Source organism: Saimiri boliviensis, chromosome 15 (genome assembly GCF_048565385.1).
Source record: "Saimiri boliviensis isolate mSaiBol1 chromosome 15, mSaiBol1.pri, whole genome shotgun sequence".
Taxonomy (NCBI): Eukaryota; Metazoa; Chordata; class Mammalia; order Primates; family Cebidae; genus Saimiri; species Saimiri boliviensis.
The window spans coordinates 3,107,215-3,134,031 of NC_133463.1; the positions used below are offsets into that span (position 1 = coordinate 3,107,215).

At 42.2% G+C, this 26,817-nt stretch overlaps 1 protein-coding gene across 2 annotated transcripts in view; it reads left to right on the forward strand.

Moving 5' to 3' along the window:
- UBE2V2 (ubiquitin conjugating enzyme E2 V2) overlaps positions 1-9,441 on the forward strand; it is a 60,590-nt gene extending 51,149 nt beyond the window's left edge. For both annotated transcript variants that reach the window (XM_039464475.2, XM_074386642.1), the window contains exon 4: positions 5,776-9,441. In XM_039464475.2, coding sequence (XP_039320409.1) covers positions 5,776-5,922 — 147 coding nt within the window. In that variant the 3' untranslated portion in view covers positions 5,923-9,441. The remainder of the gene's footprint in view (positions 1-5,775) is intronic.
- The last annotated feature ends 17,376 nt before the right edge of the window (positions 9,442-26,817 follow it).

Consider the following 26,817-nt stretch of genomic DNA (forward strand, 5'->3'; position numbering starts at 1 on the left):
GGCCCAGAGGGATCCTTCTAAGAGACAGATTGTGTCATGTCAGTTCTGCACTTCAGACTCCTTTAGGGACGTCAACGCAGTATGCATGCTTCCCGCCATGGCTCACTGGGAGCACTCAGGGTGCACAATGGCTTGCATGCCTTTTGTTTGGCCTCAAGACCTTTGCACTTCCCCTCTTCCTCCTTTCTCTCCAGTCTGGCTAATTTCTGTGGGTCCTTCACTTCTCCCTACAGATTCCACTTCCTTTTTTATTGAGACAGAGTCTCACCCTGTTATTCAGGCTGGAGTGCGGTGGCACGATCTTGGCTCACTGCAACCTCCATCTCCTGGGTTTAGGTGATTCTCCTGCCTCAGCCTCCCAAGTAGCTGGGACTACAGGTGTGTGCCACCACACCTGGCTAATTGGAGAATGACAGAACCGACATCTGTGTGTCCTCCGCCTGGCTTTGTCCAATCTTAACGTTTGTCTGATTTGTAACAGATTTTTTTCATACTAGGACAAAGACTACATTATAAGTAGAGTTAATTCTTTGTGTGGCTTTTTTTTTTTTTTTTTTTTGAGACAGTTTCACTCTTGTTGACCAAACTGGAGTGCAATGGCAGGAGCTCAGCTCACTGCAACCTCTGCCTCCCAGGTTCAAACGATTCTCCTGCTTCAGCCTCTCCGGGATTACAGGTGTCTGCCACCAAGCCCGGCTAATTTTTGTATTTTTAGGAGAGACAGGGTTTCACCACGTTGGCCAGGCTGGTCCCGAACTCCTGAGCTCAGCCTCCCAAAGTGCTGGGATTTCAGGCATGAGCGATTGCACCTAGCCAAGTTTAAAATTTTTAAATTAAAATGTTCTCCATCAAAGTTCTGTAAAACATTCTAAATTCTTACTCTCATTGCAATGTTTATCTTGTCAAGGACCAATAGAATTCTGTTCGTGGCCTGCCGCATTCCATGGACATACTTTGAGTAGCGCTACTCTCGGGAATACCTCTAGAAGTGTGCTGTGGCATGGGGCCTGTCTTCAGCTTGAATATTGCCAAGCTGCTCTCCTCAGGGCTGGGTCGATGTCAGCCCCACCAGTGGTGTATAACAGGACCCTGTGAATGTATCTTCCCACCAACCCTTCTTACTGTCAACCTGGAATGGGGACTAGGAAATAGAAAAATTAAATACTGATTTTAATCATGACTGGAGTGTAGATGTGTGTATAGACGGTTGTGGGTAGGGTGCATATATTGGACATCTGGTTTTCTTTTCTTTTACATCTGAAAGTTTGGATTATTACTTTTATAACTAGTAAATGGTGTAGAATTTCACACTGGTTATTGTGCCAGGATAGTTTTACATATTTTGAGGCTGTAAGTATCTCATGAATTGTAGTTCACAGGCATGATAGTAGGTGTCACTTTAGTAATTTTGGTGTATATTTATTTAATACAACAAGGCAAAATTATTCCTTGTGGGTGGTTAGGACTGTGAAGTGTAAATGTCATTGTTTTATGCAGTGAGATCTCATATCTCACTGTATATTGTTTTTGGAGGTCATTGTATATTGTAGACTGATAAGATGCAGATTTTGTTCTGACATGATATTTATTTTCCCATGCTCTTTACTGCCTTCTCTCTCTTCATCTTTTTTGTTTTTCCTTTTTTTGCACCCTGTTGGTATTTCACAGGATTTGCAATCACTTAGATTTATTTAACTACCATTTACAGCTGTAAGTGTTTGTTTCTGCTTTGGAAATAGCATGGTGTTCTGTCTACTTACTTTTATAAACTGTTCAGTTATGGAGTCTATTTAAAATAGGCTAAGGAGGGGTTGCCACTCTTTAAAGTGAAATCGTTAGAGGAAGTATTTTAAATGTACCTTACCATTGTAACAGTTTTCTTAAAATTCTTTTGGTTAGTTTCTTGGTTTCTGTTTTTTTTTTTTTTTTTGAGACAGTTTTGCTCTTGTTACCTAGCCTGGAGTACAGTGGCGTGATCTCTGCTCACTGCAACCTGCGTCTCCTGGGTTCAAGCGATTTTCCTGCTTTAGCCTCCCTATTAGCTGGGATTACAGGCCCCCGCCATGACACCCAGCTAATTTTTTCTATTTTTAGTAGAGATGGGGTTTCACAGTGTTGGCCAGGCTGGTCTTGAACTCCTGACCTCAGGCGATCCACCCACCTCAGCCTCCCAAAGTGCTGGGATTACAGCGTGAGCTACCGCACCTGACAGTTTCTAAGATAAATATCACTCTAAAATTATTTTTCTTTTCTACTCGTAAACACTTTTATGGTGATATAATTCACATACCATACTGTTCACCCATTTAAAGTGTACACTTCAGTGGTTTTTGTTTTGTTTTTGAGATGGAGCCTTGCTCTGTTGCCCAGGCTGGAGTGCAGTGGTGCGATCTCAGCTCACTGCACCCTCCACCTCCCAGGTTCAAGTGATTCTCCTGCTTCAGCCTCCCCAGTGGCTGGGACTATAGGCACGTGCCACCATGCCTGGTTAATGTTTTCTGTTTTTAGTAGAGATGGGGTTTCAACGTGTTAGCCACGTGGTCTCGATCTCCTGATCTCATGATCCACCTGCCTTGGCCTCCTAAAGTGCTGGATTACAGGTGTGAGCCACTGTGCCCGGCCCAGCGTTTTTTAGTATTCACAGCATTGTAGAATCACTGCCATGACCCAGTTTTGGAACATTGTTTTCTTCCTAAAGCCAACCTGTGCCCATTAGTTATCCTTTCCCATCCCATCCCCCTAACCCCTAAACAACCGTTAATCTACCTTTTGTCTTTATAGATTTGTTCATTCTGGATGTTATATAAGTAGAATAATATCGTATGTGTTCTTTTGTGACTTAATGTAATGTTTTTAAGATTTATTCATGTTTGTAGTGTGTATTGATACTTAGTCCTTTTTATTGTTGAATTATATTCCATTGTATAGATATCCCATTTTATCCATTCATCGCCTGGTGGATATTTGTATTTTTCTACTTTTGGCTATTATGAAGATTGTTGCTATGAATATTTGTGTACAAATTTTTGGGTGGACAAATATGTTCATTTCTTTGGTATATAATTTTAGGAGTGGAATTGTTGGGTCATATGGTAACTCTGTGTCATACTTTTGGAGGAACTGTCAAGACTGTTTTCCAAAGTGAATATGCCATTTTACATTGCTACCAGTAGTATGTGCCCCACCACACCTGGCTAATTTTTTGTGTTTTTAGTAGAGACGGGGTTTCACCGTGTTGGCCAGGCTGGTCTTGAATTCCTAGCCTCAAGTTGATCTGCCCACCTTGACCTCTCAAAGTGCTGGGGTTACAGGTGTGAGCTACTGCACCTGGCTTGTAGTATTTTGAAATCATTAACTTTGTTGTACTTTTTTTTACTATTTTTTTGGGCTATTCTGGGTTTCTCGCGTTCACATACGGATTTTAGAATCAGCCTGTTCATTTCTGCAAGAAAGAAGAAAGCAGTTGAAATTTTAGTAGGAGTTACACTGAATCTCTAAATTAACTTGAATATTGTCATCTTCACAGTAATAAGTCTTCTGACCCATGTGTATTTGTTTATGTCTTTAATTTCTGTCAACTATATTTTACAGTTTTCTTTTAATTATTATTTTTATTTATTTATTTTTTTGAGATGGAGTCTAGCTCTGACACCCAGGCTGGAGTGCAGTGGTGTGATCTCAGTTCACTGCAACCTCTGTCTCCCGGGCTCAAGCAATTCTTGTGCCTCAGCATCCCCAAGTAGCTAAGACCACAGGCGCGTGCCACCATACCCAGCTAATTTTTTTTTTTTTTTTTTTTTTTTTTTTGTATTTTTAGTAGAGACGGGGTTTCGCTCTGTTGACCAGGATGGTCTCGATCTCTTGACCTCGTGATCCACCCGCCTCGACCTCCCAAAGTGCTGGGATTACAGGTGTGAGCCACCGTGCCTGGCCAATTTTTATTTTTTTTAATTTTTATTTATTATATTTTTTAGACCGAGTCTCACTCTGTCGCCCAGGCTGGAGTGCAGTGGCGCGATCTCGACTCACTGCAACCTCCGCCTCCCAGGTTCAAGCAATTCTCCTGTCTCATCCTCCCAAGTAGCTGGGACTACAGGCGTATGCCACTACTCCTGGCTAATTTTAGTAGAGACAGGGTTTCACTGTCTATGTTGGCCATGCTGGTCTCAAACTCCTGACCTCGTGATCCACCCACCTTAGCCTCCCAAAGTGCTGGGATTATAGGCCTGAGCCACCACGCCCAGTGCATCTTCCTGTTTGACCCAACTTTTTTTGACAAATGCCCAAGGTAGGAGGTAAGTGAAGATAGGTGAGCTCTGAGGTCAGATAAAGGAAAGCTCTGTGAGTGGAGTTTTCCAGGGAACTGCAGGACATGTCAAAGGCTGCCAGTTAACTGAGAATGGGCTTGGAAGGAGCTCCATCCAAATTCTGTTGCTCTTTCACAAAAGATTAATTTGGGCCGAGTGCGGTGGCTCATGCCTGTGATCCCAACACTTTGGGAGGCTGAGGCGGGTAGATCATTTGAGCTCAGAAGTTTGAGACCAGCCTGGGCAACATGGCAAAACCCTGTCTGTATGAAAAATACAAAAATTAGCTGGGCCTGGTGGTGGGTGCCTGTAATCCTAGCTACCTCGGAAGCTGAGGGAGGAGTGTTGCTTGAACTTGGGAGGTGGAGGTTGCAGTGAGCTAGGATCTTACCACTGCACTCCAGCCTGGATGACAGAGCAAGAATTTCTCAGAAAACAAAAAACAAAACAAAAATCCCAGTACTTTGGGAAGCCAAGGAGGGTGGATTATGAGGTCAAGAGATTGAGACCGTCCTGGCCAAGATGGTGAAACCCTGTCTCTGTTAAAAATACAAAAATTGTCTGGGCGTGGGGCGTGCCTGTAGTCCCAGCTACTCAGGAAGCTGAGGCAGGAGAACCTCTTGAACCTAGATGGTGAAGGTTGCAGTGAGCCAAGATTGTGCCACTGTACTCCAGCCTGGTGACAAAGTGAGACTCTTGTCTCAAAAAAAAAAAAAAAAAAAAAAGACTTATTTGGAATAGTGCATAGAATACACTGGAAATTAAAATCTGAAAGAAGACATCAAGTTAGTAGCTTTCATCTAAATCTCAGTGTGACGTAATTCCCCTGATTTTGGGTAGTGACACTGGAAATGGAGAGGAACCTTTTGACCTTCATTAAGAAGGAATTGGTCTATTTATTTACAAAGTAGTCACTTAATATAACATTTATTTCTGATGACCAAAGTTCACTATATGTTTTATATGTTTACATTTTCCCTAAATATTAAACTAATTTTGAAGTATACTAATTATGATATTAGTAATTTCTTTTTTTTTTTTTTTGAGACGGAGTTTCACTCTTGTTACCCAGGCTGGAGTGCAATGGCACGATCTCGGCTCACTGCAACCTCCGCCTCCTGGGTTCAGGCAATTCTCCTGCCTCAGCCTCCTGAGTAGTTGGGATTACAGGCACGCGCCACCATGCCCAGCTAATTTTTTGTATTTTTAGTAGAGACGGGGTTTCACCATGTTGACCAGGATGGTCTCGATCTCTCGACCTCGTGATCCACCTGCCTCGGCCTCCCAAAGTGCTGGGATTACAGGCTTGAGCCACCGCGCCCGGCCGATATTAGTAATTTCATAGTGTACTCGTGAAAAGAGGCAAGCTATGAATTTTCAAAATCATTCTTATTAGAATATGCTTAACAAATTGGTGCCATAGTACTTTAAACTTGCTAGTTAACTGTACTCTTTCCTCCCCTTTCAGGTGGATGCCCGGAGCATACCAGTGTTAGCAAAATGGCAAAATTCATATAGCATTAAAGTTGTACTTCAAGAGCTAAGACGTCTAATGATGTCCAAAGAAAATATGAAGCTTCCACAGCCACCAGAAGGACAAACATACAACAATTAATTTTAGTGGATCTCAAACTTGTCTTAAATCAACAACCTTCTACTCATGTTAATGTCTTGATTAAATATCACAATGCAAAATACCCACACATTAAGTAAAAGAATTCCAGCTGGTAAACATGACCTGGACATTTGTAAGAATATATTTAATATATGTACACCCATTATGTTTTCAGGTAACAGGAGGAAAAATGCAGCACAATTTTTTTTCTCTTGTTAAGGCACTGTCATTTAAACATAAACCTGGAGTACTCGAAATAGAATTCAGTTTTACAAGATGAAAGCGTGTGGAGAAGTGTCAGATGGCAGTGGAAGCATGTGTGTTTCTAAAAAGTAAAAATCTGAAGAAAGAAAACAGAAATGGCATGCTTTATCCATCTTGCTTAGTGAAAGAGCTGCAGTTGAAATTGTTTAAAACGTAGCAGGTACAATGAATATTGTCACAAATGTGTTAATTTTTGAAGCGGTGTGGGTGCTGACTACTAGTAGTATCAAAAATATGTTCAGGATTGTTTTGATACCTGTATTTATAATAAAAAATGTTGGGGGGAGTTGATGAATTTCTGTTGAAAGCTGTTCTTGTGTGTTACATGTAACAGATATGGTAAATATTTGTTTACAGTCTTTGTTTAACAAACCATGCATTTAAGTTTAAGTGAAGTCAACAAAAAGGAAATAGGTATATGGATATGTGATTTTGAGATTAAAGTTAGTCTTAAAATGTAAATAAAATGTGGAACGTGTCCTCAGAGACTGTGCCATTTCTATTATGTTAATGTAGTATATGTACAGTACTAAGGAAGCAAAAATTGGAATTATTGTAGCTTTTCTTTTATACACACCCTTTATTATTTATCCGATTTTGTGTACTTCTTTTGAATTAGAATTTGCAGACTATTACAGAAAAGAAATTATCTAGTTTAATTTCTTCTTTGGATAAGGAGGAATCCTAGATATTATATTTTGAACTTGATTTCACCAGAATTAATATTATTAAAAAGATCTTTGCATTCTGGCAATTCTTTTAGAATTATAGGTTGCAAATTTTCTAAATATACACCTCATTTTTAAAAAATCATAACACCTTTTTTAGTTATTTTTCTGTGAAGCTTTTGGTTAATAAATAGGGTGAACTAATTGGAGACATTTTCTCTTCCAATTAGTGCTTTTAACACTAATAAGGATAACTTTATTCATTCCACGTACTCTCCACTCTAATAAATATGTAACTCTGAAGTTGAAAATTCATTTATGTTCTGCTTTTACCAAAGTGATGTGAGGCTTTTAGGTAACTGTTTTACTTCAGAGTACTGGATACAAAGCTTTGTTGAAAATGCTGTTTGATTAATTCACTGAAGAATATAGAAAGGTGGTCAGGTGAACTCTCCTTTTATTTTGTCAAGCTTAATAATTTGTCTCATACTTTACCCTGCTATATATAGGCCAACCAAAACCTTGATTATCAAATATTAAATTAGATCTTCAAACTTTGCTTATAAAATATTGGCCACACTGTGGCTCACACCTGTAATCCCAGCACTTTGGGAGGCTGAGGCAGGCAGATCATTTGAGGTCAGGAGCTTGAGCCTGGCCAACATGGTGACAGTGGTGGGGGGCCGTAGTCCCAGCTACCCAGGAGGCTGAGACAGGAGAATTGCTTGAACCTGAGAATCAGAGGTTGCAGTGAGCCAAGATCATGCCCCTGCACTCCAGCCTGGTGACAGAGTGAGACTCCGTCTCAAAAAAAAAAATAGGAAAAATAATAATAATTACTTTTATAGTAGAACAAGTTTCTCAAACATGCCCTGAAAGTCTTTTATCAAGCTCATTCAAAGTCAAACCTTTGAGCTACCTTTTCTTGGCCAGTAGTACATTAAAGTCACTGACATTTTATGTAAACATTAACTTCAACATGGCTGCTCTATTTTAATTATCAAAAATGTTTAAAATGCTTTAAGATGACGGAGAACATACATGTACAAGTTAGTGCATATGTAATTTGTTAAATTTGAAATGAATTATTACCTCGAATTACAATTTTTAATGGTTGAAGATTAAATTGAATTATACTGACACTGTAGTCTCATGGTAACTGATCTGAATCCAACTCTGACAACTTTCCACTTTGAAGATGAGTCTTGTCGTACATGGAAGCTGGTAACTACTTGAATGCTGTTGGCAGGATGATGATCTGGGCACCTCAGTCTCTTGTCCTCTTTCTTTTCCCCACATCCACCGTTGTGAAGTTGCCAACCCCGCTTCCCCTTCCCCTGCCAAGTGTGTGTTGTCAGAGTCAGCCCTATAATGTTCATTTCCCCTCTCGTTTGTGGGATTATGGATCTCTGCAGAAATCTGCATGCCAATTAACCCATTTCTAAAGCAGAATCCATTTTGCATGTCACAATCTAGATGTACATGGCAATCTGAGACACACTGGAGACTGTAAGAGGAACTAATACAGAAACACTCTACAGTAACATTTGGAAGAAATTTTGCCTTTGTTTTGTAAAGTGGCTAAGGTTGTAGGAGTGTGTGGTATTACCTTTTAAATAAACTGTAAAATTGCCTTAGAAATTTGTTTAAAAGGCAAGTGAGACCCTTGAGGATGATCGTATATTAATAAAGATTACCAAAAGAAACTTCTTGTCCTATTAGGTCAGTGTTATGATTTAATGATTTAAGTTACTTCATCAATTTTAAGAATTGATAATTAACAGTTTTCTAGCATTCTAAAGTAATGTCATTTGTTGTAGGTTTATGGGTTTTGGAACTACAGCAGTTTGGAACAAACATTTTGAAGGATAGTCAATGGTATTTAGTCTTGAATGTAAAAACAGAAAATTTATGGTCTTATGTTATTAAAAATAATTTATCACACTCAGAATTTAAGGTTTTCGCAGAGTGAATTCGTTTGACTCATGGTTTATTAGTCAAGATTACTTAATATGTTGATTTTAATGTCAATTCCCACTAAATATGTAATATTGACAAATAGGAAATTAATACTGTTTTGAAAATGTAGAGGACACAGGTGGGAATTGTGAATGCTTTTTCCTTAATAGGTTTGGTGTGTGTGGCTTTGGATGGTTCTGCTGGTGCATCATGGAAAGACAGCAGTGAACTATAGCCTGCCGTCAAAACTATCCACTCTTTTAATGAGCATGTGACCGTATTCTTAGGTACATTTTGAAGAATATAAGTACTGATGATAAAGTCTAGTATCATGCATACCAGGATTTTGGAGGTATTTCAGGAATTTTATAAGTATGCTTTTTAGGTATCTGTAATGTCATGGTATCATTTATTGCTGGGATGTGTAATGTCATGGTATCATTCATTGCTGGGATGGATCGAAAGGCACTGGGTTTGCTTTTCCGATAAGTATCAAAATCGTTTTCCGTACCAGCTTGCCTGGCTTTTAATTATTGTCACACAAACAAACATGAAATTCAACTCCTCAAGGTTTGGGAAAAGTGTGTATTTTTTTTTGTATGTAAAATAAAAGTGTCATAAAAAGTAATGGATGAATTGTATTATAGGATTGATAGGAACATTAGCAGTTTTTACCCGATACTGAGTTTACTATAAAGTAGGAAATGCATTGGAAGGAATGCCTCTTCCACTAAAATAATATGCCTTATAGAATGGATGAAATCTTACCATAATTCATACTGAAAATGTTGTCTAAAAGTATTGTGGAGTGTTGAAAATAAAGATACACTGTAAGTATTTTCTGAAGAGAAAATTAAGGTATTTAATGATATAGAAAATATCACAAGCTAAAGTCATTTTGTTGAAATAAAGGAGTTTTGCAAACTCAAGGAGTGAGTTACATGATTGAAAAAAAAAATCATTGGACATGAGGAGGTGTTGCTATGGTGTTTATATCCTTAGTAGGATATTTTCATCTAGAAAATTCCTAAGAGTCTGCTCCATCTCATGTTTAAAAAAAAATTTTTTAAGAGACAGTCTTGCTGTGTCACGCAGCTGGAGTGCATTGGTGTGATGATGATTTACTGCAGCCTTGATATCCTGGGCTCCAGTGATCCTCCTGCCTGAGCTTCCTCAGTAGCTGGGACTACAGGTGCAGGCCACCATGTCTGTTTTTTTTTGTTGGTGGTGGTGGTTTTTGTTTTTGATACATATAGGGTCTCACTATATTGTACAGGCTGGTCTCAAACTCTTGGCCTCAAGTGATCTTCCTGCCTTAGCCTCCCAAATGCTGGGATTACAGGCATGAGCCATCATGCCTGGCCAGCATCTCATATTTCTATGTAGTCTATAGACCATCTCAAAGTTGTTGCTACAGGTTAATTTGTGAAATAAATGATAAAGGCTGATAGATCTTGTTTTATTAGAAAGATTCCAGGGATTACCCTTTCTCAAATGTTGAACTGACCAAAAACCATGAAAGTGCTGTGCGGTGCTGCATTTGCCACCAAATATATGGATTTAATGTGTGAATTCTTTTTTTTTTTTTTTTTGAGACGGACTTTCACCCTTGTTACGCAGGCTGGAGTGCAATGGCGTGATCTCAGCTCACCGCAACCTCCGCCTCCTGGGCTCAGGCAATTCTCCTGCATCAGCCTCCTGAGTAGCTGGGATTACAGGCACGTGCCACCATGCCCAGCTAATTTTTTGCACTTTTAGTAGAGACGGGGTTTCACCATGTTGACCAGGATGGTCTCGATCTCTCGACCTCGTGATCCACCCGCCTCGGCCTCCCAAAGTGCTGGGATTACAGGCTTGAGCCACCGCGCCCGGCTTAATGTGTGAATTCTTATTATACAAAAGCAGAGTTATGATTCTTAGTTGGCACTAGGAAACCAATAGTCACAAGAAACCTGTGGTCAATAGAGAAGCAGATTGTTGGCCTTATCCATAGTGAATACTTTCCTTTGCTTGTTCGGTACAGTGGTTGAGTAATGAAAGAAAATCATTGTTCGAAGATGACAGGGAGGCCTTTGTGTGTGTGTGTTTTTCTTTTGACAAGCATTCCTCCTGCCTCAGCCTCCAGAGCAGGTAAACCACAGGCACACACCACCACACTCAGCTAATGAAAAAAAATCGTTATTGTAGAGATGGTCTTGCTATGTTGTCCAGGCTGGTGTCAAGCTCCTGGTCTCAAGCCGTCGTCCCCCCTTGGCCTTCCAAAGTGCTGGGACTACAGGCATGAGTCACCTTGCCCAGATTCAGTATTTTTTTTCCTTTTGATAATAGATTACAAAGTAATCTCAAAAATTCACATTATTGCGAAATGAGATTTTTTTTTTTTTTTTTTTTTTTTTTTTTGAGACGGAGTTTCGCTCTTGTTACCCAGGCTGGAGTGCAATGGCGCGATCTCGGCTCACCGCAACCTCCGCCTCCTGGGTTCAAGCAATTCTCCTGCCTCAGCCTCCTGAGTAGCTGGGATTACAGGCACGCACCACCATGCCCAGCTAATTTTTTTGTATTTTTAGTAGAGACGGGGTTTCACCATGTATGGTCTCGATCTCTGGACCTCGTGATCCACCCGCCTCGGCCTCCCAAAGTGCTGGGATTACAGGCTTGAGCCACCGCGCCCGGCCGCGAAATGAGATTTTAACAGGACATCCTCATATTAGCGTGTAGTAAAATTTGTTTTAATACTAAATGCCTTTTTTAATTGAAATACTGTTATCCATTTGTAATTAATAAACATGATAGTTGGCACTTGGCAAGTGCTTTATTACATCTGATAGCCCTTGAGGCTTACCAGCCTTTAACTTGAAGAACAGATTTTCTCCACAGTCGATAATTGATAAAGAGAAATACATTGTTTCATTCCTTATCAAGCCATATTAGCCAATTAAGTAACGGCAATCAAATGCTCTGGTTACATCCATTATTATAAATTGTCTTTGTTACTATAATGTAAAAAATTCTAGATAATTGCAATGATTATTCAGACAAATGTTAAGTGGGTGATGGGCATGTTTTCAGTTATCCTGATACTCAAGTGAAAATAATTGAGTTCACAAGAAGAGTAAATTAATTGCATGGGGTTTTAAATTTTAGTAACACGGATCCCTTTGAGAAGAAAAGATCTTGTGGACTTAGTATTGTCTTGAATTATTTCTGTTAAACGATTGTTTAATGCATACATTGTGTGAACTTAAGGTCTTAGATCTTTTTTTTTTCCTTCTTTAGACCTGTAATAAAATTGCAAGATCTTTTAAAATTATAAGGTAGGCTGGATGCAGTGGCTCATGCCTGCAGTCCTAGCACTTTGGGAGGCCAAGGCAGGCAGATCACCTGAGGCCAGTAGTTTGAAACCAGCCTGGCCAACATGGTAAAACCCCATCTCTGCTAAAAATATAAAAATTAGCCAGGCACGGAGGTGCATGCCTGTAGTCCCAGCTACTTGGAAGGCTGAGGCATGAGAATCGCTTGAACCTGGGAGGTGGAGGTTGCAGTGAGCTGAGATTGTGCCACTGCACTCCAGCCTGGGCGACAGAGAGAGACTCTGTCTCAAAAATAAATAAATAAATATTATAATAATAAAGTAAATTACAGTCTGGGCATGGGAGGTCGAACCTACAATCCCAGCACTTTAGGAGGCTGAGGCAGGTGGATCACTTGTAGAGCCCATCTCTCCAAAAAATAAAAATTAGCCAGGTGCGGTGGCGCGTGCCAATCCCAGCTGAGGTGGGAGGTTTGCTTGAATCTAAGAGTTTGAGGTTATGCTAAACTATAATCGTGGCACTGCACTCTAGGCTGAGAGATAGTGAGACCTTATTATTTTTTTCTGAGACAGACATAGTTTCGTCCTTGTCACCCAAGTTGGAGTGCAATGGTGTGATCGTGGCTCACTGCAAACTCTGCGTCCCGGGTTCAAATAATTCTCATGCCTCAGCCTGCCGAGTAGCTGGGATTACAGGGGCCCACCACCATGCCTGGCTAATCTTTGTATTTTTAGTGGAGACGGGGTTTCACCATGTTGGCCAGGCCGGTCTCAAAACTCCTGGCCTCAGGTGATCTGCCTGCCTCAGCCTCCCAAAGTGCTGGTATCACAGGTGTGAGCCACCGCACATAGCTTGAAATTTTTCAAAAGAATTTTAAAAATACCTTTTTGAAAACAGTGTATTTGGTTACAGAAAATGTTAGAATAGTGTTTTGGTTAAAAAATGAAATCTTCATTGCTAAAAACTAGGTAATTTCCTTGTAATCCCAGCACTTTGGGAGGCCGAGGCGGGTGGATCACGAGGTCGAGAGATCGAGACCATCCTGGCCAACATGGTGAAACCCCGTCTCTACTAAAAATACAAAAAATTAGCTGGGCATGGTGGCACGTGCCTGTAATCCCAGCTACTCAGGAGGCTGAGGCAGGAGAATTGCTTGAACCCAGGAGGCGGAGGTTGCGGTGAGCCGAGATCGCACCATTGCACTCCAGCCTGGGTAACAAGAGCGAAACTCCGTCTCAAAAAACAAACAAACAAACAAACAAAAAAAAAACAAAAACAAACAAACAAAAAAAAAAACTAGGTAATTTCTTATGAAATGAAAACTTGAGTTCTGTTTATCAAACATGTTGGCATGCTTGTTATTAAACCCTCTCCATGTTAAGTCCTTATAAAAGGTACTTGTACGTGAATAATATTGAGTTCATAGGTAAATATATGCACATCATTGTCAACTATTGGTTAAAGAGATGATGATCCAGTCTGCTGGTGCCTAATCTGGCACCTCGTATCTGGTAGAGTCTAACTACCAATGAGCAGAATGTTCTAAGCTGAACCGGATAGTAATAATGGATAAATGAATCCATTGCCATGGTATTCTAAGCTGAACTGGATAGTAATATTGCTAAATGAAGCCATTCGCATAATGTTCTAAGCTGGACTGGATAGTAATATTGCTAAGTGAGGAACAGTCCACAGGAATCTACTGCAGATCCTAGGGAGAACACCTCTTCTGCCTCTGCCCTGTGACTGTGGCAGTTAGCCCCGTAACCTTCAGTTTATTCTGTAAAGACTGCACTTGCCTCTGAGTTGTCGTTTACTGAAACAACATGAATGGGTTTAATCAGAGTCTGATGCAGAGTGATTGATCAATAAATGGTAACGTTTCTTAATGATATTAATCTAAGAACGCTTAGTCTATGGTAAAATGTGCACTTGTGGCCCAGGCGCAGTGGCTCACCGCTGTCATCCCAGCACTTTGGGAGGTCGAGGCGGGCGGATCACGAGGCTGAGAAATGGAGACCATCCTGGCCAACACGGTGAAACCCCGCCTCTACTAAAAATAAAAAAATTAGCTGGGTATGGTGGCGCGTGCCTGTAGTCCCAGCTACTCGGGAGGCTGAGGCAGAATCACTTGAACCCGGGAAGTGGAGGTTGCAGTGAGCTGAGATCGCACCACTGCACTCCAGCCTGGCGACAGAGTGAGACTCTGTCTCTAAATAAATAAATAAATAAATAAATAAATAAATAAATAAATAAAATTTGCATTTGCACCAAGCCTGTACTTCTGTGTAAAGAATTTTTTTTTTTTTTTTTTTTTTTTTTTGGAGACCGAGTTTCGCTCTTGCTACCCAGGCTGGAGTGCAATGGCGCGATCTCGGCTCACCGCAACCTCCGCCTCCTGGGTTCAAGCAATTCTCCTGCCTCAGCCTCCCGTGTAGCTGGGACTACGGGCACGCGCCACGATGCCCTTATAACTACATTATAAGAAAGCTCAATTCTTCACATATGCAACCTAGGTAAACTAAACATACGTACCAAGAAACACGATTAATTAGAAAAGGGGGATTACGTTTTAAGCTTATCTTCCACTAGTCACTCGTGAATGTAATCACAGTGAAGTCATGAATTGTGAAACAAAAAAGTCGATCAGTACTTTTTTTTTTTTTTTTCTTTTTTGAGATGGAGTCTTGCTCTGTCGCTGGTCTGGAGTGCAGTGGCTCGATCTCGGGTCACTGCCACATCCACCTCCTGGGTTCAAGCGATTCCTCTGCCTCAGCCTCCTGAGTAGCTGGGACTACAGGCACGTCCGCCTGGCAAATTTTTTTTGTATTTCAGTAGAGATGGGGTTTTACTGTGTTGGCCAGGATGATCTTGATCTCCTGACCTCGTGATCCGCCCGCCTCGGCCTCCTAAGGTGTTGGGATTACAGGCGTGAGCCACCTTGCCCAGCCGATTTCTGCTTCTAATAAGCATCAGTGAATGGTGCTTCCAGCAAATCTTGAGAGTAGGACTTTTGTCTGATGAATCCTTGCCTTCTGGCAGGCACTGTTAGATGTCGAAGATACACCGCCTCTTCTCACTCATACGATGTGAGGGAACTTGGGGAGAGGCTGCTTATTTAACATGAAGTCTTGCACTGTTGCCCAGGCTGGAGTGCAGTGGTACCATCTCGGCTCACTGTAACTTCTGCCTCCCAGGTTCAAGCAATTCTCATGCCTCAGCCAACTGAGTAGCTGGGACTACAGGCATGCCCCACCACGGCTGGCTAAATTTTTGTATTTTTGGTAGAGACGGGGTTTTGCCTTGTTGCCCAAGCTGGTCTGGAACTCCTGGGGTCAAGCGAAACTCCCTCCTTCGTCTCCCAAAGAGCTGGGATTGCAGATGTGAACCATTGTGCCCAGCCAGGACCAAAGTTCTAAGATTGTTGAATAGCACTACAACAAGTGTTATTGATAGCTTGTCTTTTTTTTTTTTTTTGGATGGAGTCTTGCTCTATCACCCAGGGTGGAGTGCAGTGATGTGATCTTGGCTCACTGCAACCTCTACCTCCCTGGTTCAAGTCATTCTGCCTCAGCTCTCAAGTAGCTGGGACTACAGGGGTGCACCACCACACCCAGCTAATTTTTTTGTATTTTTAGTAGAGACGGGGTTTCACCATGTTGGCCAGGATGGTCTTGAGCTCCTGACCTTGTGATCCACTTGCCTTGGCCTCCCAAAGTGCTGGGGTTATGATTGTGAGCCACTGCACCAGGTGATAGCTTGTCTTTTAAGGAGAATGAAAACTATACTTAAATATAGGAAGTTTGCTCCTCATCCTGGTGTTTGGCAACTGTAACTATTTACTAAAGAGTTACATTGTTGGCCGGATGCAGTGGCTTACACCTGTATAATCCCAGCCGAGGTGGGTGGATCACTTGAGCCCAGGAGTTTGAGACAGCCTGGGCAACAATGGCGAAACCTTGTGTTTACCCAAAATACTAAAAGAGCTAGGCATGTCCCAGCTCCGTGGGAGGCTGGGGTGGGAGGATCACTTGAGCCCAGGAGGTCATTTAGGCTGCAATGAGCTATGATCACATAACTGCACTCCAGACACTCCAGACTGGGTGACAGTGAAATCCTGTCTCAAAAAAAAAAAAAAAAAAAAAAAAAAAAGCTTTCTTTAAACTTTTAGGTTTGGGGGTACAGGTGAAAGTTTGTTACAGAAGTAAATGTGTGTGTCATGGGGTTTTGTTGAACATACTATGCCATCACCCAGATATTAAGCCTGGTACTCAACAGTTACCTTTTCTGCTCCTCTCCCTCCTCCCACCCTCCCACCACTAGACTCCAGTGTCTGTTGTTCCCTTCTTTCTGTTCACGGGTTCTTATCATTTAGCCCCAATTTATAAGTGAGAACATGTGATATTTGGTATTCTATTCCCGTTAGTTTGCTAAGGATGATGGCCTCCAGCTCCATTTATGTTCCCACAGAAGACATGATCTCATCCTTTTTTATGGCTGCATAGTATTCTACGGTATATATGTACCACATTTTCTATATCCAATATGTCATTGATGGGCATTTAGGTTGATTCTATGTCTTTGCTGTTGTGAACAGTGCTGCAGTGACCATTTGCACACATGTATGTCTTTATGGTAGAATGATTTATTTTCCTCTGAATATATACCCAGTAATGGGATTGCTGGGTCAAATGTTAGTTCTGCTTTTACCTCTTTGAGGAATCACTATACTGCTTTCTACAATGGTTGAAATACACTCTCATCAACCGTGTATAAGTGTTCCCTTTTCTCCATAACCTCGCCAACATCTTTTTTTTTTTTTGGCTTTTTAATAATAGCCATTCTGACTGGTGTGAGATGGTATCTTATTGTAGTTTTTTTTTCTCTAATGATACTGAGCTTTACCTATTAGACTCTGGATAGCCCACACATTCTCATGAATAGTTTAGTCTTGACAAAATGGAAACTGCAGTAGTCAATTTCAGAAACCTTTGGTGCTAACGTCTTTAATTTCTCATTTACTCTGGTGTGTGTGTGTGTGTGTGTGTGTGTGTGTGTTTTGAGACAGGGTCTTGCAATGTCACCCAGGCTGGAGTGCAGTGGTGGGATCTCAGTTCATTGCAATCCCTGCCGCCTGGGCTCAAGTGATCCACCCACCTCAGCTTCCTGAATAGCTGGGACTGCAGGTATAGGCCACCATGACCAGCTAATATTTGCATTTTTTGTAGAGACAGGGTTTTGCCATGTCACCGAGGCTGATCTCGAACTCCTGAGCTTAAATGATCCACCTACCTTGGCCTCCTAAAGTGTTGGGATTACAGGCATGAGCCACTGTGCCCGGATAATTTTTGCATTTCTATAGAGACGGGGTCTTGCCATGTTGCTCAGTTTGGTCTTGAACTCCTGAGCTCAAGTGATCTACCTTTCTTGGCCTCCCAGAGTGCTGGGATTACAGGCACGAGCCACTGTGTCCAGCTAATTTTTGCGTTTTTTGTAGAAATGGGGTCTTGCCATGTTGTCCAGGTTAGTCTTGAACTCCTAAGCTCAAGCGATCCACCCTTCTTGGCCTCCCAAAATGCTGGGTATAAGGCATGAGTGAGTCACTGTGCCTGGCCTATAGTGTGTGTTCTAAGAGCATAGAATGCTTTACTGTGTATTGAACCTTGCTGGTCCTGTGGGAGGCACACAGAATGATAGTTTTATCCACATGTAGTGTACAGTCTGTCTTTTGAAAGGACCTAATTTTGGTATAGACCAGTGCTTCTCAGATTTTAATGGCATTCCTGAGGGTTTCTTAAAGTGCAGATTCTAATTCCGTAGGTCCATGGTGGGGCCTGCCGTTCTGCTCCTGACAGGCTTCCTATGATGGCCACTGGTTGGTAGTCCACACTTTGAGGAGCAAAGGGCCTAATAATCAGTGGCTCGGGAGGACGCTTAGTGGAAGTGCGACCAGCATATACCGGGCGCTGTGGAGTAGGAAATGTACACCGTGTTTGAGGTGCACATGCTCGATTCTCTTTCCTCTAGAGGGGAGCAAGGGCAGCCTCACCATGGTGTCCTCGGCTGCTCTGGTTTTGTCTGCCTGAACTCTCTCCTCACTCACTTGTCATGGCTCTCTGCTGGAACTTCCTCTTGTGTTCTTTTCCAGCCCCAAACTTTTGACTTGAGACCTCCTGACTCTCAGGGCGTGTGTCTCGGGTGTATTTGTGTGTTTTTTAGGGATGGGCATAGAGGGCAATTTCACCACAAATGTTTAAATTTTAGCACTGCCACATCTTGAAAATCAGTTCCCATGTAAATGTTCCCATCTGGGCTGTGTGTTCAGTAATCTTTTTTTTTTTTTTTTTTTTTTGAGACGGAGTTTCACTCTTGTTACCCAGGCTGGAGTGCAATGGCGCGATCTCGGCTCACCGCAACCTCCGCCTCCTGGGTTCAGGCAATTCTCCTGCCTCAGCCTCCTGAGTAGCTGGGATTACAGGCACGCACCACCATGCCCAGCTAATTTTTTGTATTTTTAGTAGAGACGGGGTTTCACCATGTTGACCAGGATGGTCTCGATCTCGTGACCTCGTGATTCACCCGCCTCGGCCTCCCAAAGTGCTGGGATTACAGGCTTGAGCCACCGCGCCCGGTGTGTTCAGTAATCTTTAGGATGTGTCTGGCACATCCCCTTGCTGAGCTTGGGTGCCTTGTAGAGGACCAGTGGGTGCATGCGTATGTCACCGAGTCTTCTGGGCTGTATTGGGCTGTATTGGCAGGGCCCACTGGGTGGGCATTTCCTGATGCCACCTTGCAAATTCTAGCCTTTGTCTTCGGGCATACTTGCCCTTTCCCTAGGGCTGGGAAGCTCCTCCTCCTCATCCCTGTTCCAGGCCCATGACTGCTTCCTTTTGCAAAATGAATGAAATTTCTTTCAGGGAAAATCATAAGTAGGTTTTATACCCCAAAAGCATCCTTCCATCTGTTCAGGCCAAGTTTAAATATTACCTTTTCAACTAAAAATTGCAGGTCGTGCTGATTTCTCCTTCCCGGAAGCTGTATTGATAAAGGGAAATAATGAGACGCAGGTCACAAAGTGCTTGTTGTGGTGTGTGTGCCGCCCTCGCCAGCACCAGCCACTCTGCCTGCTGCTGGCAGAGCAACTGGCTTCGAGGGTCAGGGCGGGAAGAAAGCAGCTGTGGGGTGAGGTCGAAACGCCGGTGTACAGCGGAAGGTCGGAAGATTGCTGCCTCCTGCTCAGGTCTCCGCAGAACTGTGGAAGGGCTTTAACTCAGTATATACTCCTGAAACATTTCTAAATGACGAGGGCCAAGAGATATATAACACAGAGATACAAATAGATACATAGTAGATATTTGTCAATTTGTGAGGTAGAGAGCCTCCTAGTGTGTTCCCAGCACCACAAACCTTTCTCTTTCTGAGGTTATGTTGTTATTTATGTAAGGCCTCTGTCAGTACTTTTGGTTGAATATGACTCTTTTCTAATTTTGAGATAATGTCTCCTGAGAACATTTCTCATTGAATGGGAGCTGTAACGATATGGTTACCACTGAGTTTCAAGACGTGTTCATTGGGCAAGGAAGAAGTCAGCTGCTTGTCAAGGATCAGCTATGTTATAGGTGGATCCTGCTGGAACCAAAGTTGGGAATAATGACATCACAAACAGCCTTTGTGTTGAAAATATTTTTGGCCAGGTGCGGTGGTTCACGTCTGTAATCCAAGCACTTTGGAAGGCTGAGGTGGGCGGATCACCTGAGGTCGGGAGCTCAAGACCAGCCTGGCCAATATGGAGAAACCCCGTCTCTACTAAAAATACAAAATGAGCTGGGCATGGTGGTGCATGCATGCAATCCCAGCTACTCGGGAGACTGAGGCAGGAGAATCACTTGAACCTGGGATTTGGAGGTTGCAGTGAGCCGAGATTGCGCCATTACACTCCAGCCTGGGCAACAAGAGCGAAACTCTGCTCAAAAAAAAGAAAAGAAAAAAAGAAAAGAAAGGCTGTGTGCAGTGGCTCACACCTGTAATCCCAGCATTTTGGGAGGCCGAGGCGGGTGGATCACGAGGTCATGAGTCCAAGACCAGCCTGGTCAAGATGGTGAAACCCCATCTCTAATAAAATTACAAAAATTAGCCGGGCATGGTGGTGCATGCCTGTAATCTAAGCTACTCAGAAGGCTCAAGTAGGGAATTGCTTGCACCCGGGAGACAGAGGTTGCAGTGAGTTGAGATCATGCCACTGCCCTCCAGCCTGGGTGACAGAGCAAGACCCTGTCTCAGAAAAAAAACAAATTTTTTTTTTAATCACTGAGAAGTATGCCTGGTTTTGTCAACACATGTACTGCTTTTTGGAATTGTTTTCTCTAAGCAAACAGTAAAGGTACAAATAACTCCCCATGATGACTCAACATTTTTGTCAGCTCAGGTTCTAGATATACATGTTGTAACCTGGAATGAAATTTTCATGAGTTCTATATAATTTGAAACACTTTTTGCAGAGCAGTGTGGGAGATACCCATTGTTGGCCTCTTTGCTTTCATCTGAGAGGTGGACACTGATTAGTGTCCTCTGAGGGCAGATGCGTGTGGTAAGGCGAGAGGGGCTGCTGGGGGCTGCAATCCCCCCAGTGACAGTGAAAGCAGCCTGAGAGGACAAGCTGGCCGACAGAGACAGACGTAGGGCTGGACAGAGGGGAAAGTGACTCAGGGCTGGCTCCTGTGGTTTCTGAAGCCCAGCTCGTGGCTGCCTTTTCCAGGATCAAGTGAGCTATGAGTAGGTTATGATTGTTTGTCTTGCTTTTTTGTCCTGACTCATACAAGCTGCAGATGGAATCTGAAAGTGTTGTTCATGGTGAAATTGAACAACACCAGGTATCAGCACAAGCCCAGCTGGTTGGTGCAATCCCTCCAGAAATATTGACCTTTCAGTCTCCAAGGTAACCATGTAGAGGCTAGAAAGGTACTTTTTGGATGTGTCAGACGCACCCTGGCCATGTAGAGGGAGAGCACGTAGAGGAAGCCAGTCCACCTTTGTGTTAACTTCATATGAAACACTGCCCAGTGGGCTCTTTATTAGTGGGGGGTGGGCAATAGCCACGTGAGACCTTTTCTCCTAAGCATGAATGACTCTTGTGCCCAGGGAAGGTGGTCCCTGGACTTGAAGTCATGTTGGACAGTGAGGGAATGTGGCCCCGCCGTTCCATGAGGTCTACTCAGTTCTAACCTTGGTGGTGCTGACCCCTGAGGACAGGAATGGCTGGGAGGTGAGGTTTTGTCATGCCTCTATTTCCATGGGCTTTTTCTTTCTATTTATTTTAATCTGAGATGTAAACTACATACCATAAAATGCACCATTTTAAAGTGTACAATTCAGTGTTTTTCATTGCAGCCACAAGATTGTGTAACCATTACTACTAATTCCAGAACATTCCAGAATGATGGACATTTGGGCTGTTTGTACCTTTTGGCTATTATAAATAATATTGCTATAAACATCTGTGTACCAGTTTTCGTGTGGATGTATTCATTTCTGTTGGGTAGGGGTGGAATTGCTGAGCCATATGGATGCTATGTTTCACCATTTGAGGAACTGCTACCATGTTTTCCAAGGTGACTGTACCATTTGACATCCCCACCAGCAGTGGATGAGGGTTTCAATTTCTCCCTGTCCTCACCAACACTTGTTATTGCTCGTCTTTTAAATTCTAGCCTTCCTGGTGTGTGCAAAGTGCTATTTCATTGTTGTTTTATTAATTACTAGTGCTGTAGAACATCTTTTCATGCGTGTACTGGTTATTTGTATATCTTTGGAGCAGTTGTGTCCAACTCCTTTGATCGTTTAATTAAAAAAAAAATTTTTTTTTGAGGTGGAGTTTTGCTCTCATTGCTCAGGCTGGAGTGCAATGGCACGATCGATCTTGACTCACCACAATCTCTGCCTCCCATGCTCAAGCAATTCTCCTGCCTCAATCTCCTGAGTAGCTGAGATTACAGGCATGTGCCACTATGCCTGGCTAATTTTGTATTTTTAGTAGAGACAGGGTTTCCATGTTGGTCAGGCTGGTCTTGAACTCCTGACCTCAGGTGATCCACACACCTTGGCCTCCCAAAGTGCTGGAATAACAGATGTGAGCCTCTGTGCCAGGCCCATTTAAAAATTTTTTATTTTTATTTTATTTTTTACTTTTTGAGACAGAGTCTCTCCCTCTGTGGCTCAGACTGGAGTGCAGTGGCGCGATCTCAGTTCACTGCAACCTCTGCCTCCTGGATTCAAGTGAGTCTCCTGCCTCAGCCTCCTAAGAAGCTGGGATTACAGGCTTGAGCTACCATGCCCAGCTAATTTTTGTATTTTAGTAGAGACAGGGTTTCACCATGTTAGCCAGGCTGGTCTTGAACTCCTGACCTCAAATGATCCACCTGCCTCAGCTTCCCAAGTAGCTAGGACTATAGGCACCTGCCACCATGCCTGGCTAATTTTTTTTTTCTTTTTTTTGAGATAGAGTCTTGCTCTGCCGCTCAGGCTGGAGTACAGTGGCATGATCTTGGTTCACTGCAACCTCCACCTCCAGGATTCAAGTGATTCTTCTGCCTCAGCCTCCCATGTAGCTGGGATTACAGGCACATGCCACCATGTCCAGCTAATTTTTGAATTTTTAGTACAGAAGGGGTTTTATCATGTTGGCTAGGCTGGTCTTGAACTCCTGACCTCAAGCGATCCACCTGCTTCGGCCTCCCAAAGTGCTGGAATTACAGGCATGAGTCACTGCACCTGGCTATTTTGCTCATTTTTTTTTTTTTTTTTTTTAGATGGAGTCTCACTCTGTTGCCCAGGCTGGAGTACAATAGCATGATCTTGGCTCCCTGCAAACTCTGCCTCCTGGGTTCAAGCAATTCTCCTGCCTCAGCCTTGTGAGTATCTGGGGCTACAGGTGCACGCCACCATGCCCAGCTAATTTTTATATTTTTAGTAGAGATAGGGTTTCACCATATTGCCCAGGCTGGTTTTGAACTCCTGACCTCAGGTGATCAACCTGCCATGGCCTCCCAAAGTGCTGGGATTACAGGCATGAGCCACCATGTCTGGACCATTTTTGGTTGATTTGTAAGAGTTTTTATATGTGTATTCTGGATACGAGAGCTTATCAAATATATAGTTTGTGAATAATTTTTTTCCATTCTTTGGATTGTCTCTTTACTTTCTTAACATTATCCTTTGATGCAAAAAAGTTTTTAATTGTGATGCAGCCCAAGTTTTCTATTTTTTTTGGAGGGGGGGATTTTATCTAAGAAACTGTTGCCTAGTCCAAAGTCACTGTAGAGGGTTCTCCAGAGAAACAGAACCAAGAGATGATTGATCAATTGATCAACTGATAGATAGAAATTTTTCATGAGGATCTGCATCACATGATTATGGAGGTGGAGAATTCTCACCGTCTGCTGTCTGTAAGCTGGAGATTCAGGAAAGTCTGAGTTCAAAGGACTGAGAACCAGGAGAGCTGATGGTGTTAAGTCTCAGTCCAAGGGAAGGTAAAGATTGACGTACCAGCTGGAACAGGCAGGCAGAAGGAATAAGTTCTGCTGTTCTCCACTTTTTGCTCTGTTCAGGCCCAATTTTGTTATGTTTCGAGACTGTTTTGGCTATTCTGGGTTTCTTGCATTTTTGTATAAATTTTAGCTTGTCCATTTATGCCAAAAAAAAAAAAAAAGAAAAAAAGAAAAAAGAAAAAAAAAAAAAGGCTGTTGAAGTTTTGGTAGAGACTGCAGTGAAGCTGTAGATTGCTTTGAGGAGTATTGCCATCTTGATAATATTACATCATCCAGTCCATGGACATGCGATGACTTTTTATTTACTTGTATCTTCTAACAATATTGTGTGGTTTTCAGCATATAACTTTGCACTTCCATTTTAGTTTATCCCTACATATGTTACTCTTTTTGATGCCATTATACATGGAACTGTTTTCCTAATTTGAGTTTTGGATTATTGCTATGACTGGTTTTTAAATATTGGTCTTGTATCCTGCAATTTTGCTGAAACAGTTTATTAACTTTAATAGTTTTTCTGCATAAACTATTTAGACTTTTATTTTATGTATTTTTAAATAAATAAATAAATAAATTTATTTATTTATTATTTTCATGTTGGTTAGGCTGGTCTCAAACTCCTGACCTCAGGTGATCCATCTGCCTCAGCCTCCCAAAGTGCTGGGATTACAGGCGTGAGCCACCACGCCTGGCCTAGACTTTTCTATATATAAGATCCTGTCATCTGCAAATATTTTTTCTCCTTTTCCAATCTGAATACTTTTGATTTCTTTTTCTTGTCTAATTGCTCTTCCATTATCTTTTCCCCTCAACTTTACAATTGGTTTATAGGGATAGTAAATGCAATTTTGAGTCATGATGGGTCAATCAGTACATAACACCATCAAAAATCCAGGAGTAGCTGTATAAGGCAAAAAAGGTGTAACTAATTACAGTATACTAAGTGACTTGAGAGAAACCAGAAAACGTTTACAATTGATGGGGAATCCTGGAAGGGAGACATTGGTACATAACAACGAAATTGTACTACGAATTCTCAAGGATCTGACATGGGAACATTTGGGAAGGAAGAGAAGGAGGGAGGAAAGTAACGGAAGGAAAGGGGGAGTCATAAGAAAGGGAGGAAGGGGAAGTGCTGGGTGGTCCTAAAAGCAGAAACTTAATCAGTTTCCCAAATGCAAATATTTGAAATAGGAGATAAAAAGGGAAATTTTAGGCCAGGCACGGTGGCTCATGCCTGTAATCCCAGCACTTTGGGAGGCCGAGGCGGATGGATCACGAGGTCAAGAGATCGAGGCCATCCTGGTCAACATGGTGAAACCCCGTCTCTATTAAAAATACAAAAAATCAGCTGGGCATGGTGGCACATGCCTGTAGTCCCAGGTACTCAGGAGGCTGAGGCAGGAGAATTGCCTGAACCCAGGAGGCGGAGGTTGCGGTGAGCCGAGATCGCGCCACTGCACTCCAGCCTGGGTAACAAGAGCGAAACTCCGTCTCAAAAAAAAGAAAAAAAAAGGGAAATTTTGGGATATTTCAGTTATAGTGTGGACTTGAATGTCGAATAGAAGAAATATCTCAAAACAGTAAAAACACAAAGATGTTTTCATTATGACTAGATATATGAGTGCTGAAGGGGAGTTCCTGGAGAACTAAATGAAATACGGTACACAATGTAAATAAAAGCAAAAACCACATGATAATCTTAGTCGACACAAAAAGTGCATTTGAAGAAAATACAACATGCTTCACAATACAAACACTTAAAAAAACTGGGGCCATGCGTGGTGGCTCATGCCTGTAATCCTAGCACTTTGGGAGGCCAAGGCGGGTGGATTGCCTGAGCTTAGGGATTCTAGACCAGCCTGGGCAACATGGTGAAACCCCATCTCTACTAAAATACAAAAAAATTAGCCAGGTGTAGAGGCGTGTGCCTGTAGTCCCAGCTACTTAGGAGGCTGAGGCAGGAGACTTGCTACAACCCGGGAGGGGAAGGTTGCAGTGAGCCGAGATCACACCACTGCACTCCAGCCTGGGGCAACAGAGTGAGACTCAGTCTCAAAACAAAACAAAACAAAACAAAAACAAACTGTAAATGGAAGGGAGCTTCCTTAACCTGTTGAAGATTAGCTCAAAACAAACAAACAAACAAACCTACAAAAAAAAACACAGTGTTTAATAGCAAAATACTGAATGCCTTCCTTTTCACTTCATGAATAAGACAAAGATGTCCACTTTTGCCACTTCTATTCAAGATTGTACCAGAGTTTCTAGATAGGGAAATTAGGCAATAAAATGCATCTGGATTAGAAAGGAAGAAGAAAAACAATCTCTATTCCCTGCAGACATTATCCTACATATAGAATATGTTAAGGAAACCATTAAAACAACGACCAGAACTAAGGAATGAGTCCAGCAAGGTTTCAGGACACAAGATCGATATACAAATATCAATTACATTTCCACACAATAGCATTGAACAGTCTGAAAATGAAACTTAACAATTCCATTTACAATAGCATCAAAAAGAATAAAATACTTGCAATAAACCTGACCAAAAAAATACAAAACATGTATCTTGAAAACCACAAAATATTGTTGACATTATAGATGGCACAAATAAATGGAAAGACAAAAAATGTTCATGGATGGACAGATTTCATATTGCTGGGGTGGTAATAATTCCCAAAGTGTTCTACACATTCTGATAGTGATAGGAGGCAGCCAAATGCCCAGGCAGATAGGGGCGAGTCTCTGCTGAAACCACACCTCCAAGCTGAAGGCAGTTTAAAGCCGGAAATCAAAGCTGCAAATTAAATCTTTGGACAGGATTGAGAACCTGTCTTCCTGTTGGGCATTCTCTCCTCTTATTGATCCCCATCCTTTACCTATTTATGTATGCATACCCTTTCCTAATTGATTTTCTACACTGTCATGTCCACCTTTGAGTGGTGTCTTTGCTTTAACCTTTTTTGCATACTCACGAAGCAATCAGCACACACTCCCCATTCTGAATTCATAAAAAGCCCAGGGCCCAGCCACACTGAGAGCAAAAAAGCCACACAACTGTGGAGGTAGGGGATCCCCCCTACACCCTTCTGCATCCTCTCTCTGCCCATCTTCACCCTTCAACTGTCAGTGTAACCTCATTCT